General features: G+C 44.9%; 1 protein-coding gene across 3 annotated transcripts in view; it reads left to right on the top strand.

Moving 5' to 3' along the window:
* The window catches only part of CBFA2T2 (CBFA2/RUNX1 partner transcriptional co-repressor 2), a 116,016-nt gene that overhangs the window by 77,029 nt on the left and 18,706 nt on the right, over positions 1 to 20,281 (top strand). For all 3 annotated transcript variants that reach the window (XM_070744875.1, XM_070744872.1, XM_070744874.1), the window contains exon 2: positions 11,894 to 12,037. In XM_070744875.1, coding sequence (XP_070600976.1) covers positions 11,920 to 12,037 — 118 coding nt within the window. In that variant the 5' untranslated portion in view covers positions 11,894 to 11,919. The remainder of the gene's footprint in view (positions 1 to 11,893; positions 12,038 to 20,281) is intronic.

The raw sequence follows: 20,281 nt of genomic DNA, 5'->3' as shown, positions 1-20,281 counted from the left end.
AGTCTATTGCAGCTTCTACAACGGCAAGGAGACTCCTATGGATTCGCCCTTGGCAAGCGGGAGTACGCCAGAAGTGGCAGTTATCCCAGGGACCCTTAAAGCGCGACCTTCTTTTCGGTGATCTTCTGGATCCACTCCTCACGGAAACCACGGATAAGAAGAAAGTTTTGGGTCCAACCACAAAAAAGGCTACCAAAATGCAGTCCTTTCGTCGCCCGGGGCGCCAGCAAGATCAAGCGGCTTCCTATCAGAGATCTCCAGGTCAGTATTCCCCCCGCTTTCGTTCCCAAGGTAGGAACTCCAGGGGTAGAGGTTTTCGCTTCCAAAGGGGAGCTTCTTCTAACAGGGCCTCAAAAAAACCTAGATGGTAATCTTTCCTCTATTCCCATAGGGGGTCGCCTAGCTCATTTCGCCTCAAATTGGCGTCTCACCTCCAAGGACCCCTGGGTCATTGACACTGTTCAAACAGGCCTTCTTTTAGAATTTATTTCTCCTCCCCCCAAACGTTTTATTTCCTGCCCTTCTCCCAGGTCCTCCTCAGATTGTAACCGTATGGAGGAGGCCATTTCTCATCTATTGTCCATCAGAGCCATTCAACCGGTTCCTTCCGGTCAGAAGGGCCTAGGCTTTTACTCCATTTTATTTATGGTTCCAAATCCTCCGGAGGTTGGAGAGCTATTTTGGATTTAAAGAAACTAAACCTATTCATCAAATATAGGAAGTTTAAAATGCACTCCTTATCTTCTATTTTGGCCGCCATTCACTCGGGAGATTTCATGGTCTCCTTAGACCTCACTGAGGCCTACCTTCACATTCCTATAGCCAAATGCCACAGGAAGTTTTTACGTTTTTCCTTTCAAGGCAGGCATTTCCAGTATAGGGCGATGCCATTTGGCCTTTCCTCGGCCCCTCGGGTCTTTACAAAGCTCTTGGGGTCCCTGGCGGCCTATATCCGGGCGTCTCCCATTCACATTTTATGTTATCTTGATGATATTTTGATTCATGGGAACTCCCTAGAGAAAGTGAAAACAGACCTTTCTGTCACCATGTCAGTCCTTCAGGACCATGGTTTTTCCATCAACTTTGAAAAAAGTCACCTCCAACCTTCCACATCCATTTCTCACCTGGGTTCCATTATCAATTCAGAATCTTCCCAGGTTTTTCTCTCTCCCGAGAGAAAACTCAGTATAGGGGAGTTAATTTCTAACATTTTATCTAATTCTTCAGTATCCATAGTAACTCTGTCTTCCCTTTTGGGGAAGATGGTGTCATGCATAGGCATCATTCCCTGGGCTCGCCTTCATGCTAGGGAACTCCAGTGGCTCCTATTACCCTTTCAGAGATCGGGGCACAGCAACTCAAATCGGCGCATTGTCATCCCACCAAGTGTTCGCAGATCCTTCAAGTGGTGGAAGTCTCCGGCCATGGACAAAGGATCCCCGTTCAGGTGCCCGGATCAATTTGTCATCACTACAGATGCCAGTCTATCGGGATGGGGCGCCCACGCCCAGGGGATGATAGCCCAGGGCACGTGGTCCCCGGAGGAAGCTTCCAGGCCAATCAATTGGCTGGAGTTAAGAGCCGTTTCCCTGGCTCTGAAGCACTTCTCTCCTCGCATTCCCAACCGGCACGTTCTCATTCTCACCGACAACATTGCCACAAAAAGCCATATCTGCAGACAAGGGGGCACGAGATCCAAGGCTCTCATGAGGGAGGCCCTCAAGTTAGGCCTTTGGGCGGAAAAACATCTTCGGTCGCTCCTAGCCGATCACATCTCGGGGAGCCTCAACGTCCAGGCGGACTGGCTATCTCGAGCAACGATAGACCCAGGAGAGTGGAACCTCCATCACGACCTGTTCCACCAAATCAGCCTCAGATTCGGCCTACCAGTCCTGGATCTCTTCGCGACCAATGCGAACGCCCAACTCCCTCGCTTCTTTTCCAGATTTCCATCCCCGGGAGCGGAAGCAATCAATGCCCTCCGGAGTCCATGGCCTCCAGGCCTACTCTACGCATTTCCTCCAATTCCCATTCTCCCGGACGTGATTCACAAGGTCCTCACCGAGAGGGCCCGAATAATCTTAATCGCCCCGCATTGGCCCCGCCGGCCCTGGTTCGCGGATCTCCAACAGCTGTCCGTCCAGGACCCTTGGCGACTCCCCGTTTCGGGGGATATGCTGCGGCAGGGGGCCTCTTTCCATCCAGACCCGGAGTGGTTCCACCTCACCGCCTGGCTGTTATCAGGAGAGACTTAGAACTGCGTGGCCATGATCCAGATTCAGTGGAGGTCATTTTAAAGGCCAGAAGGGGTTCGACCAATCGAATCTACGACCACACGTGGTCCAAGTTTCACCAGTGGTGTCTACAGGAAGGTCTCTCCCCTCTGTGCATCCCCATACACAGAATTATTTCCTTCCTTATGCAAGGCTTCCATAAAGGACTTTCCACCAGCACCCTCCGGCGTCATCTGGCAGCCATTTCATCTGTCCTAGGGGGTCCCCGCAGACAGCCTCTCCGATCCTTCCCTGAAGTTCAGGAATTCCTCAAGGGCATTGCCAACCTCAGACCTTACAAGGTCCACAGGTATCCATCCTGGGATTTGCCACGGGTTCTCCATTCCCTCACGCAGGCACCATACGAACCCCTAAGATCGGCGTCCCTCAGGTACCTATCCTTTAAGGTAGCATTCCTGGTGGCTATTACCTCTGCCCGACGCATTTCGGAGCTGGCTGCCCTCTCAATCAGGCAGGACCTTTGTCAATTCCATCAGGACAAGGTAGTCTTGCGACTGGACCCCACCTTCTTACCCAAGGTCAGTTCCATGTTCCACAGATCTCAGGATATTGTCCTACCTTCCTTCTGCCTCCAACGAGACCATCCCTTGGCAATTAGATGGCACACCCTGGATCTCATCAGAGCGCTGAGAATCTATATCCAACGCACAGGACCCTTTCGGAGGTCAGAAGCACTTTTTGTAGCCTATCACCCCAGAGTCATGGGGGCCAAAGTGTCTTCAACAGTAATAGGCCGTTGGATCAGAGGGACTATATCTAAGGCCTATGAGTCGGCCTCCCTCTCAGTTCCAAGGAACATCACAGCGCATTCCACCAGGAGCGCAGCCACCTCGGCCGCTTGGGCGACTCAAGCCCCGTTGGAGGAGGTCTGCAAAGCAGCCACTTGGGCCTCGCCAAATTCCTTCATCAGGCACTACAAAATTGATGCTTACGCTTCAGCGGACGCTGCCTTCGGCAGAAGGGTACTCCAATCCGTTATCTCACACGATAGCAATCTAACCCCACCCTAGGGACCATCTATTGGGTATGTCCCATGTGACTGCTGGACCCGCTCCTTCAGTACGGAGAATAGGCGTTGATTGCTTACCTGAACGCCTCTTCTCGTACGGTGAGCGGGTACAGCAGTCACTTCCCGCCCTTGTATGTGTCTTCTTTACCTTTCTATAATCCTTTTTCCTCTAACAATAAGAGTTGAACACTACAGAGCTTCACAGCTGAGCCTAGTCTATGGATTCGCGAATTCTGGGGAAGGGGCGGATCCGGCAAGCTTTTTTAATACTAGGCTCAGTTCCACCGGATTGGACATGAGCAACCCATGTGACTGCTGTACCCGCTCACCGTACGAGAAGAGGCGTTCAGGTAAGCAATCAACGCCTATTTTCAAAATAAGCATTTAGGCTGGGGAGGTGACAAGCCATATTTACTTTCTTATCCACTCAGTAATACCTTCTTTTAGCTGTTTTAAAAAACCTAACACCCCCAACTACCAGGGAAACACAACAGAGTTCTTCATATAATGTGGATGAAAAGACAACACCAATTTCTAGCCTTTTGCAGATTCTAAGTAAATCTTCTATCTTCTTTTCCTAAATTGCTTTCCTGGAATATCTTGCCTTAAAATGTAACTTAGAAACATAGAAACATAGAAGTCTGACGGCAGAAAAAGACCTCATGGTCCATCTAGTCTGCCCGTATACTATTTCCTGTATTTTATCTTAGGATGGATATATGTTTATCCCAGGCATGTTTAAATTCAGTTACCGTGGATTTATCTACCATGTCTGCTGGAAGTTTGTTCCAAGGATCTACTACTCTTTCAGTAAAATAATATTTTCTCATGTTGCTTTTGATCTTTCCCCCAACTAACTTCAGATTGTGTCCCCTTGTTCTTGTGTTCACTTTCCTATTAAAAACACTTCCCTCCTGGACCCTATTTAACCTTTTAACATATTTAAATGTTTCGATCATGTCCCCCCCTTTTCCTTCTGTCCTCCAGACTATACAGATTGAGTTCATTAAGTCTTTCCTGATACTTATTACATTAGGATAGATACATGTTTTTTATTTCAAAACAATTTTTAAAGAAATGAACTGGTAACATATACAGTAGTCCCTCACCTATCGCTGGTGTTACGTTCCAGACCTGGCCGCGATAGGTGAAATCCGCGATGTGGAATTTATCGACTGATAGTACTTATTTAAGTATTTATATTGTAATTGTTTGGTAAGTTTTCATTGTTTTAAGTGTTTATAAACCCTTCCCACACAGTATTTATTTTAGATACAGTATTTAAATACAGTATTTATAATTTTAGATATTTTTTTTTTTTGTGAAAAACCTGCCGATCGACTTTGGCGGGCTGTTTAAATCTGCCAATAGGCTTCCTCAGAAACCCGCGATGAAGTGAAGCCGCAGTAGGTGAAGCGCGGTATAGCGAGGGACTACTGTAGGTTAATAAGAAAATTTCTCTTTGGAATTCAAAGTGAAGTCTGTGACTTGCTTTGAATTTCAACCTGGGAATCATGTGAGGTTTTTTTTCTTTCTTTCTGTATTTCTTTCTTTCTGTCCCTCTGACCACCAGCTTAGAAAACCTGTAGTCTCTCTGCATTTTGTATTACTAGAAGTGAAGTGAGTACTGCAATTAGAAGCCTGAGAACATGGAATATGCATAATACACATAAAATGGAAAAATTCATGCTCTTTAAAATCATTTTCATTTTCAGTTAATTTGAGGTATCCTCTCTTTTAGAATACAGATTTAGAAATTGCTTTTCCAGAGAATGATTCAGTATTGCATATCTATTAGTAAATAAAGGGCAACAGAGGTAGACTTAAAACTGTTGCAGCAATTTATGTACTCTGGATTAACATAAGAAAGTTATTGAGCTTTTCATTGTGGTTTGATAACAATAGGTGTTAATTGGTTCATTAATGCTAAAATGGTATGTTTTCTTCAAACAATTATTTGTTTGAATGGCCACTATTATTAAACTAATTATTCATCCTGCAATCCATTTCTTTCAGAGTTCACTTATAAATCTTCTTGCCCTGAATCCTAGCCATGAATTTAAGAGCCAGATTAAACTGGGAGGTTAGACTTGTAGAGACTTACTTGTCCTCTGAAAATCCTAAGGGAATCCATTTTTTCTTCACAAACGTGATGCTGTTCTCAGGTCTTTAGTTAGGGTAAAGTAAAGATATATCAGAGTAGAAGTTCCTTTTCATTTGGTTGAGAAAACACTATTTACTACTGAGAAATGTCTTGTACATTTGTAATACTGTAATAAAAAAACATTCATGATGGTAGTCAACAGGGAGGTAAATTGAAGTAAGCCATGAAGCTTATGATTTCTAGGTACAGAACCAAGACTGTAGGATATCTTTCTCATTGTTTTCAGCAGAGGTCTACAAACATGGCCACTTTAAGACTTGTGGACTTCAACTCCCAGAATTCTCCAGCCAGCATAGCTGGATGGAGAATTCTGGGACTTGAAGTCCACAAGTCTTAAAGTGGCTAAGTTTGAGGACCCCTGGTTTTCAGTCATCACTGTATACTGTATCATCCTCAAGAAAGGTATAAGGAAACAATGGATGACATTTTTGAAATTATCAGATTGGTAAAATAGTCAACCTTAATTTAAATCCTGCTGTCCCCGGAATAAATAGTTTTCTCTTGTTTACCTTGTAGTAAGGGAAGGATCTATTGTTTTTCTGCCTTGCTGTTTATAATAGAAAATCTAAATTATAGTTTTTTGCCCCAAGTACTTGAAATAAATTAAGTCCTGAAGTTGAGCTCAACTTCTGAAGTCTAGCAAAGCCCTCACTTATGAGGGCATTTGGGAAGCTCTGTTGCTAAGTAGCGCACCAATAAAATGAAATGTTACATAAATGGCTGCTGCATCCACAGAGAAACGCAGTGATGGAGCTCAAATTGGATTTGATTTAAATTCTCCTCCAGTGTAACTTTGAAGAGTCTGAATAAAGGGTCGGTCAGCAAGGTCTACATGCCCTGGAACACATCCGTGCAGCTTTCTTGACAGTTGTAGGGATGGATTTTGCCATTGTTTCCTTCCCGGTTTGATTTGATTTGACTTTACATTCCAGGCTATAATCCTGAGACTCCCTGGTGGTTTCCCAGGAAAAAATTCGAATGGAGTCTGGCCTTGTCAGTTTTTGTATCCAGACAAAGGCCTGCCAGGTGCTGCAGTCTGCATTCAAATCATTTAGATACATGGAAATGCATGCTAGAATTCTGTTTCACAGTTGTGTATGCACTATAGAATTTGAATCTTGCCCAACAAGGTCTATTTTTAAAGGAGCATTACAGTAGCGCTCGAGGTATGTTCATCCACATTAATAGAATTAATTTTTCTACATTGAATAATAATAATAATAATAATAATAATAATAATAATAATAATAATAATAATAATTTATTGGATTTGTATGCCGCCCCTCTCCATAGACTCGGGGCGGCTAACAACAATAATAAAAACAACTACAAACCCCTATTATAAAACCAAACATACACACAAACATACCATGCATAACTTGTAATGGCCTAGGGGGAAGAGCTATCTCAACTCCCCCATGCCTGGCGGTATAAATGAGTCTTGAGTAGTTTACGAAAGACAGGGAGGGTGGGGGCAGTTCTAATCTCCGGGGGGAGTTGGTTCCAGAGGGCCGGGGCCACCACAGAGAAGGCTCTTCCCCTGGGGCCCGCCAAACGACATTGTTTAGTCGACGGGACCCGGAGAAGGCCAACTCTGTGGGACCTTATCTGTCGCTGGAATTCGTGCGGTAGCAGGCGGTTTCGGAGGTAATCTGGTCCATTGCCATGTAGGGCTTTAAAGGTCATAACCAACACTTTGAATTGTGACCGGAAACTGACTGGCAGCCAATGAATGGAATGATAGGGTATGTACTTCAATGTGTTTGATGGGTATTCGGTTTGGAAGGGCTGGCCCCAAATTCACTGGTTCCTGAAATTTAAGTACTTTGTGAACAACATTTTCAAGTTCTGAATAAGCAGAAAACATAAAGGGCATCAGTGGCTGTCATTCTAATACAGGGGAAGGCAAACATCTGGGTTGGAGGCCCCACAACTCATCAGTTGGCAGGAAATCTTCCAGTGGCATCATTGGAAAGGGTTGGATTCAAAACATTAGCCGCATTTGTTCATAATTTAGAGGATTTTACAATTGGAAGCAGAAATAGCTCCTCTTCCTGCTCTTATCTTAACCTCTTTTTAAAACTGTACAAATTCCATCAGTTATTTTGCAGAATTTTAGCATTGTGACATTGATTCAAGAGCTGAACGCGGGATGCTTGTGGGCCAACAGTCAATGGGTTGAGCATCTCTTCTAGTATGTTATAAAACAGACCTTTTCCAGTGTGGTTTTGTAAATAACAGGTTGCTTCATATCTTTTGTCTGTTATGTGACAAAACTCTTAATGAAGAACTGCTGTCATGTCTATTACTATTGGAGAGAACCCAAACCATCCCCGTCCCCTTCATTTGCTGTTTTTCTTCTTCTCAGAAATAGGGTCTGACAACTCTGGCAGAATGTGTGACTTAGACAGGTGTTTGAATTTCCACATTTTAGGTGAAGGACAGTAAAAGTCAGCACTGTATACAGAAGAGTTCTTTTGGTAGTTAAGATCCTCACCTATTTTCACACCGTGACACTTCTTCCTATTTTTTAAATCCAATGAACAGATTGCCAACAGAAATTGTACAATAGCTGTTTGTTTGTTTGTTTAACTTCTGTGTTACTCATCTCACTGAAGCAAATCTAGGCATCTTACAGTCTTTCCATAAAATGTCATATCAAACATTAAAACAATAAAAGATCATAAATTTAAAATTCAGCTAACCCTGCTGTTGTGTTTTGCATTTACAGTGTTCCCTCGATTTTCGCGGGAGTTACGTTCCAAGACCCCGTGAAAGTCGATTTTCCGCGAAGTAGCGGTGCGGAAGTAAAAACACAATTTTTGGCTATGGACAGCCAAAAACTACCCCTCTCACCGGCTTTCTTCGGACACGGGTCCTCCTGCAGCAGCGCTGGCGGCCACCGTTCCCCGTAGGCACCCGCCGTTCGCCCGCCGCTCGCCCGTTCACCCGCCCGCTGTTCGCCTGCCCGCTGTTCGCCCGTCGTTTGCCTGGCCACCCGCCGTTCGCCCGGCCGCTCGCTCGCCGTTCGCCCGGCCGCCTGCCCGCCGTTCACCCGCCCGCCGTTCGCCCGCTTGCCGCCCGCTCCACCTCTCTTTCTCCTCTGCTGCAAGAGAGGCGGGACAGGCATTCTCCGGAGGCTGGTGGGTGCACGGGCCGGCGCGTGAGAGAGAAAGGGGGGAGAGCAAGAGATAGCAAGAGAGAGAAAGAGAGTGAGAGAAAGAAAACAAGAGAGGGAAAGTGAGAAAAAGAGAGAGCAAGAGGGGGAGAGATAGAGAAAGAGAGAGAATGACAGGAAAGAAAGAGAAAGAGACAGAGAAGTGATTCTTGGTGATGACGTATGATTTCATCGGGTGGGAAAAACCGTGGTATAGAAAAAAAAACGTGGAGTATTTTTTAATTATTATTTTTTGAAAAACCGTGGTATAGCGTTTCGCAAAAATTGAGACCGCGAAAATCGAGGGATCGCTGTACTATACACTTGTATTGTTTTGGGTGTAGCTAAATTTAACAATCAGCGTGTAGCAAAAAGTAAACAAAATGGGGGGGAAAAACCCACACTCATAGTAAGAACCCCTCAAATGAGGAAAAATCAATTAATCACAAGTTTCAGATCCGCATGACAAATAATCTATAGGGTCTCAAATTTCTGAGCATAGGAGCAGGGTTAAAGTTATTTAGTCTTCCCTCGATTTTCGTGGGTTCGAACTTCGCAAATAGCCTATACCACGGTTTTTCAAAAAATATTAATTAAAAAATACTTTATGGGTTTTTTTCTATACCACGGTTTTCCCCGCCCGATGACATCATACGTCATCGGCAAACTAATAATTTTTGCAAATAAATAAGAAAAAAATATTGTTAATAAATAAATTTGTTTATAAATATCAGGATCACTAAGTGTCTTATTCAGTGGTGAGTACCAGTAATAATGGTGAGTAAATGGTTGTTAAGGGAATGGGCAGTGGTAATTTAGGGGTTTAAAGTGTTGAGGGATGGCTTGTGATACTGTTCATAGCCAAAAATAGTGTATTTACTTCTGCATTTCTACTTCGCGGAAATTCGACTTTCCCGGGCGGTCTCGGAACGCATCCCCCGCGAAAATCGAGGGAACACTGTATTTGCATTTTGGTCATTCATTGAAATCCCGAAATTCCATTTTTCTTGACTTTGGGTCTTCCATTTTCCTGGCTTAGCAGTTCTTGCTTCTCTCTGGAGAACTTTTCCTGCTACAAGAACTAAAATACCTCAGGTTGCTATAAATGTCTTCTTTAACTTTAATAGAAAGCACATTTGCTTTCTTATCTGCCTTTGCTGTATTACCTATTCTTAAAGTTATATTGTGATTCTGGGATGATTTCATGTTCTAATGTACGAGGAAGAAATATATTTTACTTAATAAACAATTAACTTGTTTATATACCAGTAAAGATTACAATTTCTACCCATACTAAAATATGATTAAACCTCTCTTTTCATATTCAAATTCAAATTTTGGTTTATTCTTATTCCTAGTTTCTGCACAGGTTGTTGTGTAGAATCTTGAGTGACAGTTACTAATGACAAGAAATATAATCTATAACTTCATGTCTAAACTTCTGATTGGGCAATTCAGTCTTGTCTGCTAGCGAATATTGCTGAATTCCAACATTGTGCCAAGTGTTGAAGGTTGGTTGCAATGTGACTAACTGCAAAGATTTCCTGTGGGCCTTTTCACACCCATTGCTGAAAAAGCAGGTGGTTTGAAGTGAGGGCTCCCTCTGGGATTTCACACTCCATGCACAACATGCACAAGTGAAAGACAACCATCCGTTCTGTCCATCCCTGAGTCCCGTCCCCCCCTTAACAATGGGAGAACAGGGAGGGGGGCAGAGAAGTTGAACACAGATGGATATGTTGGAAATCTGTCAATATAAGGAAATGCTGCAGCAGGCTCCCAGATTGCCTGGGAAGTAATTAAATGAGACAGACAACCATTTGTTTATTGAACAAATAACGGGTGGGTGTGTTGTTTAAGCAGATAAGGAGCATACATTTGGATAGGCAACAGTATAAGAACATTTCTTGCAACAGGTTGGTTAGCACAGTGGGTTTGGCATACTCAAAATAGCTAAAGGTGTTAGGACCTTTTGTCATTTTAGAAAAAAAATGTTTCAATTGAATTCTTCACAGTTTCAGATACAATTCTAGATTATTGTAAGTATAAAATACCAGCATTCTCTTCTGTGTTTTGTAAAGGTTGCTTTATAGCTAAATACAGTGTTCCCTCGATTTTCGCGGGGCATGCATTCCGAGACCGCCCGCGAAAGTTGAATTTCCGCGAAGTAGAAATGCAGAAGTAAATACACTATTTTTGGCTATGAAAAGTATCACAAGCCATCCCTTAACATTTTAAACCCCTAAATTGCAATTTCCCATTCCCTTAGCAACCATTTAGATTATTACTCACCATGTTTCTTTATTAAAGTTTATTTAAAAAAATATTCATTAAAGGTGGACGAAAGTTTGGTGATGACATATGACATCATCGGGCGGGAAAAACTGTGGTATAGGGGGAAAAAACCGCAAAGTATTTTTTAGTTAATATTTTTGAAAAACCGTGGTATAGACTTTTCGCGAAGTTCGAACCCGCGAAAATCGAGGGAACACTGTACTCCTTTGCCAGTCTGTTATGACTCTTCATAACCACCTGAGAGTAATTCCCTCCATCCTTTATTCTACCGTAACATCTCTAATACAATACTGAATTGGGAATGTTCAGAATGAACCTTATTGTTCATCTATTTATGACGTTTTCCTATTTGGTAATAGGAGGAAATAGATCACTGTTTAGACTGTCTTTGGGACTCACTGGGACACTTTTTATTAACCGACTAACATGATTATGTTGTTAAGAGCCTTGCTCATACTTAGGCTAGAAATGGTGGATTTGTTGGATATTATTGAAATACATCTAACTGCAGACTACATTCATTTCTATAAGGTGAATTCTAACAATTTTCATCAAGTCGGTCTGCCTATATACTGTATTCCATTATCTAAGAAAGGTCCAGGGGGGTGCACTAGATGAGCTTCAATGACCCTCCCAGCTTTATATTCTGCAGTGTGTTTGATCTGAATCAATTAGTTGAATTTAGTCTCTCTGCCTTTGTTATTCTCTTTCTCTCTCTCTTACATGGAGAGAGAGAGTGAGAGAGATACAAACTGGCTTGGAGATCAGATTTCTCAAAGAGTTGTTATGTAAGGATTACTGAAATATAATGTATAGAAGTGTTTTGAACTTTCTGAAGCACTGTATAAAAGATTAATATGATTCGAACTTGCTTTTCCCCCCCTGTGCCCTACTTTTCTATTTTTTGCCAAGAATATCCAGAGATCTTTTTTTTTAAACAGTATTCTTGATTTTTTTCCCACATTTCACTTTAGTTGCTGGTGAGAAGAGAGTGTCAGTAATGCCAGGATCCCCTGTGGAAGTCAAGATACAGTCAAGATCTTCTCCATCCAATATGCCACCGTTACCACCCGTCAACCCCAGCGGCCCCCGGCCTGTTTCGTTTACCCCGGCAGCATGTAAGAAAGTTGTAATTTTTGTATTTGAGACTATTATTCCTAAACCTTTTTTTTCCCTATATAAAAATAAATCCTTTTAAGAAACTTACTACAGGCCTTTTCAATTTAATGTCAACAACTGTCAAATGTCACATGTGGCAAGATGACGGATGCAGCGCTGCGATTCATGCTCTACCCCTGTGTGTATGACTGCAGGTGTTGATCTCTTCCCACCACAAGCGTTGATGGCCAGAGGTTGGAAAGAGCTTCTTAAATTATTTTTAATCAACAATGAGTAGAAGCATTTTTCTCCAGTGGAATAATTTTTGGGAAAAGGCCATGGCTTTGTGTGATTTTGTCATACTCATTGCTTACAGAAAAGGACACTAAGAAGACCAATGTTTTTCTACATCCAGATATGAAATATTTCATCATTTTTGGAGGACAGAAATTATCAAATACAGTAGTACCTCTAGATACGAGCTGCTCCACATGCGAGTATTCCAAGTTACGAGCCGAGACGCGAGCAAAATTTCTGTTCTACCCGGGCTCAAAATCGGGATATGAGACGAGCTTCCACTAGGTGGTGCAAGAATTCCTTGCTTCCAGTTATCTCGGCGTGAAAAACAAAGTCTAAAGGCATTCATTCGAGATGCGAGTTGATCGACATACGAGCTCGGGTCTGGAACGAATTAGACTCGTATGCCGAGGTGCCACTGTAATATAAATTTCCCAAAGCTAAGTAAAAGTAAAGCAACTTTTTTGTGTGTTTAAATTTGAACATATTGGTTCATATAGTCTAGCATTGCTAATTCTAAATATTGGTTCATATAGTCTAGCATTGCTAATTCTAAAAATAGGTAGTTCTCCGTACTGAAGGAGCGGGTCCAGCAGTCACATGGGTTGCTCATGTCCAATCCGGTGGAACTGAGCCTAGTATTAAAAAAGCTTGCCGGATCCGCCCCTTCCCCAGAATTCGCTCAGTTCGCATATCCTGCGGTTGTATTGTGATAGCTCGTTCAACATTCTAACACCTTCCCTTCGATCTTTCCTTCAAAAAAGTAGTAAGATTTATTGTCTTTATTTAATTACTTGCACTAATTGCGCCAGCCGTTTAAAAGAAAAAAAAAAAGAAAAAAAGCGGCTCGGCTTTTTTCCTTGGGAGAAGTTGCGGTTTCGTTTTCCCCCGGCGGTTTTGCCGGTTACGATTCCTGCGGCCGCTTGTGGATTCTTCTAATCCCTTGGCCTGGAGGTCCTGGTGCAAGTATTTATCATTGAATTATTGTCTATTTATTGTATACAAATATTTAAGGGCTTATAAAATACCTCCTGCGGAGTGAGACGCCTTCTAGTCTCCTGGACTTAGTCGATCGCTTTTCCCTTAAGAAATTCTACGGAGCGATTTTTTTCGGCGCGAAGGCCTTCGCGCCCTTTTTTTAAAAATCTAGGCCTCTCGTGTTGGCCTTCTGCCAGCCGCGTAGGCCTCAGTCCACCGCGTGGATCCGGGAGCGGGCCTTGGGGGTCCCAGGCTAAATTCTCCACCGGCTAAGCCTCCAACCAGAGTGCCTTGGTTTACTTAATTGCAAAGTTTAGGGAGGCTGGCCCCGCTGGATTTGGGGGCACGAACTCTGGGTTTGCCCAGATTGTCCTCACGTTTCAGCAGCTTCGAGGCCTCGAAGCAGGATCCATTCCTCTTGGGAAGTCCTTGAAATCTTCTCCTTATAATTTAGTTATTGGCTCAGCCTTGTCTTCTGTTAATTGTCAGACTATGGCTACTTTTCCCAAGAGAGGCACAACTAAAGGTCCCAGAGAGGCCAGGCCTACAGGCGATGAGATTACTAGTATCCCCCAGGCCTCTTCCTCCTCTTCTCCAGGGGCCCGCCCCTCGACCAAGGTCACCAGGGCCGAGAAGAGAAGGGACCTAGCCCTACAAAAAATTCATGACAAATCAGCAAAACGTTTGAAAGTGCAGGCCCAAGTAATCAGTAGTCAAGACCCACCAGAGGCCTCTAGTCTGCCTCCTTCTGGGGTCCCTGTGTTATCTCTGGATGAGCCAAACCTAGACAGACCCCAACCTAACCTATGGGGCATAGGTCCAGAGGAACCAGATATTATTGAAGATTCCCCCCAGCCAGGATCCTCCCAGGCCTTTAGGGATTCTTCTGCCATTTCTGCTGATATTTCCAGTTTACCTCCTGAGTTCCAATCTATTTTTGCTGTGTTGTCCAAAGCCATTGATGCCAAACTCTCCTCCATCAATGAGCTTCCTTTACCTCTTCCTCCTTCTCGTTCCTCCCGCCCCTTGGGTTCTTCCCCAGCGGTCAGAGCTCCTATTCAGGATGATTCAGAATCCTCCCAGGATGAATATGAGGATGTAGAGGAGGATGAAGACCCTTTTCAGGGCTTATCAGAGGATGAGGAATCCCAAATAAAGGTCCCTCCTCCAATTACTATATTTCCTTCTCAACTATTCAAATCTCTCCTCCTCAAAGCTAGAATTTCTACGGGATTAGCGGCCCAGGAGAAACAAGCCTCCACTTCCACTGATCCCCCGGAGGAGAATTTACCTTACTTCACAGAGGAACAGGAGGATAACGAGGTAATTCCTATGCCTAAATTGTTTAAAGATGCCTTACTCAAACAGTGGGATTTTCCAGCCTCTGGCCTCAATCCCTCCACCAAGGACAGAAAGTTGTATAAACTCTCCTCTTCCTATGAAGAGCTTCTATCTTTTCCCAAACCAGATGAACCTGTCAAGATTCTTCACTCGGCAGCGGCTGTGCCAGGCGAGGCGGAGGAAGTCCTCCGTCCAGAGGACAAGCGCATCGAGCAAATGCTCAAAAGAGGATTCTCCGCTGATTCCTGGGCCATTAAAAGTTCTGCAGCGGCCTCCTTCTTCTCCAGAGCCATGCTGCTGTGGCTTCGCCAACTTCAACAGCACATTCCTCCCGATGACTTGAGAGGTCAACAAGACTTCAACAAAGTCTTTGCAGCTGCCCAGTACGTGGCTGATGCCACCTTGCAATCTACTAGATTTTCTGCTAAGTCTATTGCAGCTTCTACAACGGCAAGAAGACTCCTATGGATTCGCCCTTGGCAAGCGGGAGTTCGCCAAAAGTGGCAGTTATCCCAGGGCCCCTTAAAGCGCGACCTTCTCTTCGGTGATCTTCTGGATCCACTCCTCACGGAGACCACGGACAAGAAGAAGGTTTTGGGTCCAACCACGAAAAAGGTTACCAAAACGCAGTCCTTTCGTCGCCCAGGGCGCCAGCAAGATCAAGCGGCTTCCTATCAGAGATCTCCAGGTCAGTATTCCCCCCGCTTTCGTTCCCAAGGTAGGAACTCCAGGGGTAGAGGTTTTCGTTTCCAAAGGGGAGCTTCCTCTAACAGGGCTTCAAAAAAACCTAGATGGTAATCTTTCCTCCATTCCCATAGGGGGTCGCCTAGCTCATTTCGCTTCTAATTGGCGTCTCACCTCCAAGGACCCTTGGGTCATTGACACTGTTCAAACAGGCCTTCTTTTAGAATTTATTTCTCCTCCCCCTAAACGTTTTATTTCCTGCCCTTCTCCCAGGTCATCCTCAGATTGTAACCGTATGGAGGAGGCCATTTCTCATCTATTGTCCATTAGAGCCATTCAACCGGTCCCTTCCGGTCAGAAGGGCCTAGGTTTTTACTCCATCCTATTTATGGTTCCAAAGTCTTCCGGAGGTTGGAGAGCCATTTTGGATTTAAAGAAACTAAACCTATTCATCAAATATAGGAAGTTTAAGATGCACTCCTTGTCTTCTATTTTGGCCGCCATTCACTCGGGAGATTTCATGGTCTCCTTAGACCTCACTGAGGCCTACCTTCACATTCCTATAGCCAAATGCCACAGAAAATTTTTACGTTTTTCCTTTCAAGGCAGGCATTTCCAGTATAGGGCGATGCCATTTGGCCTTTCCTCGGCCCCTCGGGTCTTTACAAAGCTCTTGGGGTCCCTGGCGGCCTATATCCGGGCGTCTCCCATCCACATTTTATGTTATCTTGATGATATTTTAATTCATGGGAACTCCCTAGAGAGAGTGGAATCAGACCTTTCTGTCACCATGTCAGTCCTTCAGGACCATGGGTTTGCCATCAACTTTGAAAAAAGTCACCTCCAACCTTCCACTTCCATTCCTCACCTGGGATCCATTATTGATTCAAAATCTTCCCAGGTTTTTCTCTCTCCCGAGAGAAAACTCAGTATAGTGGAGTTAATTTCTAACATTTTATCTAATCCTTCAGTATCCATAGTTACTCTATCTTCCCTTTTGGGGAAGATGGTGTCATGCATAGGCATCATTCCCTGGGCTCGCCTTCATGCTAGGGAACTCCAGTGGCTTCTGTTGCCTTTTCAGAGATCGGGGCACAGCAACTCAAATCGACGCATTGTCATCCCACTGAGTGTTCGCAGATCCTTCAAGTGGTGGAAGTCTCCGGCCATGGACAGAGGATCCCCGTTCAGGTGCCCGGATCAATTTGTCATCACCACAGATGCCAGTCTATCGGGATGGGGCGCCCACGCCCAGGGGATGATAGCCCAGGGCACGTGGTCCCCGGAGGAAGCTTCCAGGCCAATCAATTGGCTAGAGTTAAGAGCCGTTTCCCTGGCTCTGAAGCATTTCTCTCCTCGCATTCCCAACCGGCACGTTCTCATTCTCACCGACAACATTGCCACAAAAAGCCATATCTGCAGACAGGGGGGCACGAGATCCAAGGCTCTCATGAGGGAGGCCCTCAAGTTGGGCCTTTGGGCGGAAAAACATCTCCAGTCGCTCCTAGCCGATCACATCTCGGGGAGTCTCAACGTCCAGGCGGATTGGCTATCCCGAGCAACGATAGACCCAGGAGAGTGGAACCTCCATCAAGACCTGTTCCATCAAATCACCCTCAGATTCGGCCTACCAGTTCTGGATCTCTTCGCGACCAATGCGAACGCCCAACTCCCTCGCTTCTATTCCAGATTTCCATCCCCGGGAGCGGAAGCAATCAATGCCCTCCGGAGTCCATGGCCTCCAGGCCTACTCTACGCATTTCCTCCAATTCCAATCCTCCCGGACGTGATTCACAAGGTCCTCACCGAGAGGGCCCGAGTAATCTTAATCGCCCCTCATTGGCCCCGCCGGCCCTGGTTCGCGGATCTCCAACAGCTGTCCGTCCAGGACCCTTGGCGACTCCCCGTTTCGGGGGATATGCTGCGGCAGGGGGCCTCTTTCCATCCAGACCCGGAGTGGTTCCACCTCACCGCTTGGCTGTTATCAGGAGAGATTTAGAACTGCGTGGGCATGACCCCGATTCAGTGGAGGTCATTTTAAAGGCCAGAAGGGGCTCGACCAATCGAATCTACGACCACACGTGGTCCAAGTTTCACCAGTGGTGTCTACAGGAAGGTCTCTCCCCTCTGTGCATCCCCATACACAGAATTATTTCCTTCCTTATGCAAGGCTTCCATAAAGGACTTTCCACCAGCACCCTCCGGCGTCATCTGGCAGCCATTTCATCTGTCCTAGGGGGTCCCCGCAGACAGCCTCTCCGATCCCTCCCTGAAGTTCAGGAATTCCTCAAGAGCATAGCCAACCTCAGACCTTCCAAGGTCCACAGGTATCCATCCTGGGATTTGCCACGGGTTCTCCATTCCCTCACGCAGGCACCATACGAACCCCTAAAATCGGCGTCCCTCAGGTACCTATCCTTTAAGGTAGCTTTCCTGGTGGCTATTACCTCTGCCCGACGCATTTCGGAGCTGGCTGCCCTCTCAATCAGGCAGGACCTTTGTCAATTCCATCAGGACAAGGTAGTCTTGCGACTGGACCCCACCTTCTTACCCAAGGTCAGTTCCATGTTCCACAGATCTCAGGATATTGTCCTACCTTCCTTCTGCCTCCAACGAGACCATCCCTTGGCAATTAGATGGCACACCCTGGATCTCACCAGAGCGCTGAGAATATATATCCAACGCACAGGACCCTTTCGGAGGTCAGAAGCACTTTTTGTAGCCTATCATCCCAGAGTCATGGGGGCCAAAGTGTCTTCAACAGTAATAGGCCGTTGGATCAGAGGGACTATATCTAAGGCCTATGAGTCGGCCTCCCTCTCAGTTCCAAGGAACATCACTGCGCATTCCACCAGGAGCGCAGCCACCTCGGCCGCTTGGGCGACTCAAGCCCCGTTGGAGGAGGTCTGCAAAGCAGCCACTTGGGCCTCGCCAAATTCCTTCATCAGGCACTACAAAATTGATTCTTATGCTTCAGCGGACGCTGCCTTCGGCAGAAGGGTACTCCAATCCGTTATCTCTCACGATAGCAAGCTAATCCCACCCTAGGGACCATCTATTGGGTATGTCCCATGTGACTGCTGGACCCGCTCCTTCAGTACGGAGAATAGGCGTTGATTGCTTACCTGAACGCCTCTTCTCGTACGGTGAGCGGGTACAGCAGTCACTTCCCGCCCTTGTATGTGTCTTCTTTACCTTTCTATACCTTTCTTCCTCTAACAATGAGAGTTGAACACTACAGAGCTTCACAACTGAGCCTAGTCTATGGATTCGCGAATTCTGGGGAAGGGGCGGATCCGGCAAGCTTTTTTAATACTAGGCTCAGTTCCACCGGATTGGACATGAGCAACCCATGTGACTGCTGTACCCGCTCACCGTACGAGAAGAGGCGTTCAGGTAAGCAATCAACGCCTATTCTCACATTATAACTAAAATCTCAAGTGTTGATCTTGCTCCCCATCCCATCAGTCCCAGGGGGATCAGACCTGATCCCTGTCCCACCTGGCCCAGGAGTCCTCAGCCAGTTACAGATCCCACAAGTGTGTTCCAACCTTCGCTCTTTTTTGCAGCTGCTGACAGGTGGTTCAGCTCCATTTCCCTAATTTTTCCGAATACTCCTAGCCTTCTGAAGGTGTACAAGAACATTCACCCTTGCAATGTTTTGAAAGCCTTCCAAAAAAATCATGAGATTGGTGCCCGCTCTTGCAGTACTTTAGAAGCCTTCTAAACAATTGTGAGAACAGCACCCTCTGAGATGCTGCAGAAAAAGAGTGAAAGTAATTGGGGTGCTTCGCATGTGAGCCCTGTAACCAGCTGAGGCCTCTCAAAGCCTTATCAGATGGGGAACAATCCCAGGTTTCTATGGCAGCAGGCAGGTTTGTGCATGTTGGTGAGCTGGGTGCCTGGTTGATGGAGGAAGAGATAAATGAATGGGGTGTTGCAGCACCCCTGCAGTCATAAGGGCAGGTTGGATTGACAAGCACCCAAATATGTCCCTTCATTCAGCACTATTACAGTTTTGAATGATTGCTGAATGGATGGTCATTAGTGAGGACTATTGTATTTATATTGTCCAAGATCAGCATTCAGCTAATTCATAATTAGAAACCAAGAATTCTAAATCCTGGAATTTTATATGTTCCTACTGTTACAAAAATATTCCAACAAAAAAAGAACACAGACAAATCACAAACAGTAAATCTTACTTTGAGATTCTCAATGAACAATTGAGAACATGAGAAAAATACAATTTACATAGTTACATAAACAACCCATTGCAATGAGGTCCAGAGATGATAGCTAGGTCTGGCAAGGAATAGCTACAATCGGTGGCCATGACCTGTCCCCATCTTTTTGTACCCTCTTTTTTTTTACAGATATTACAAAATTATAGATATTTTCTACTACTTCATTTCCTTGTTCCTTCGCACTGACCATCAATTCAGCATCCAGACTCTCGGTTCAGCATATACTTGCATGTACAAATGAAACCTTTTATTCTCCATCATGGTTGGAGCCATCATTTAGGATGGAATGTCCTCGTTCACTCAGAATGAGGACCGAGTCTGCTACTTTTTGCTTTATCCGCCCTCCTGGGACTCAGTTTCGACTTGGTCCTCAGACTGGATGGATGTGGCTACCTTTCTCTGTTACTTTCAGTTCCCTTAATATCCTTAATATCTCTCGGTTCCTTCATTACAAATAGCTTATAAAATTATCTATTTAGCAAATACACATTATAAATTCCCAGTAGCATAGCAGATTACAAATAATGTTCTATTCTTGTGGAAGCATTCCCTATCGTATTGTTAATACATAGCAATTTTGTTTAGACCTGCTATCTTCTTTTAGGCCTGCCTATCAAACACACTAAGGGGGTCTTCTCACACTACCATTATTGAGCTAAAATATCCCGTTGAAAAAGTTTATTTTAAAATGTTAAATGTGACACACGCACACTCCAG

This window comes from Erythrolamprus reginae, chromosome 3 (genome assembly GCF_031021105.1).
Source record: "Erythrolamprus reginae isolate rEryReg1 chromosome 3, rEryReg1.hap1, whole genome shotgun sequence".
Lineage (NCBI taxonomy): Eukaryota > Metazoa > Chordata > Lepidosauria > Squamata > Dipsadidae > Erythrolamprus > Erythrolamprus reginae.
Note: the sequence above shows the minus strand (reverse complement) of the source record. Positions and strands in the feature narration are given on the sequence as shown.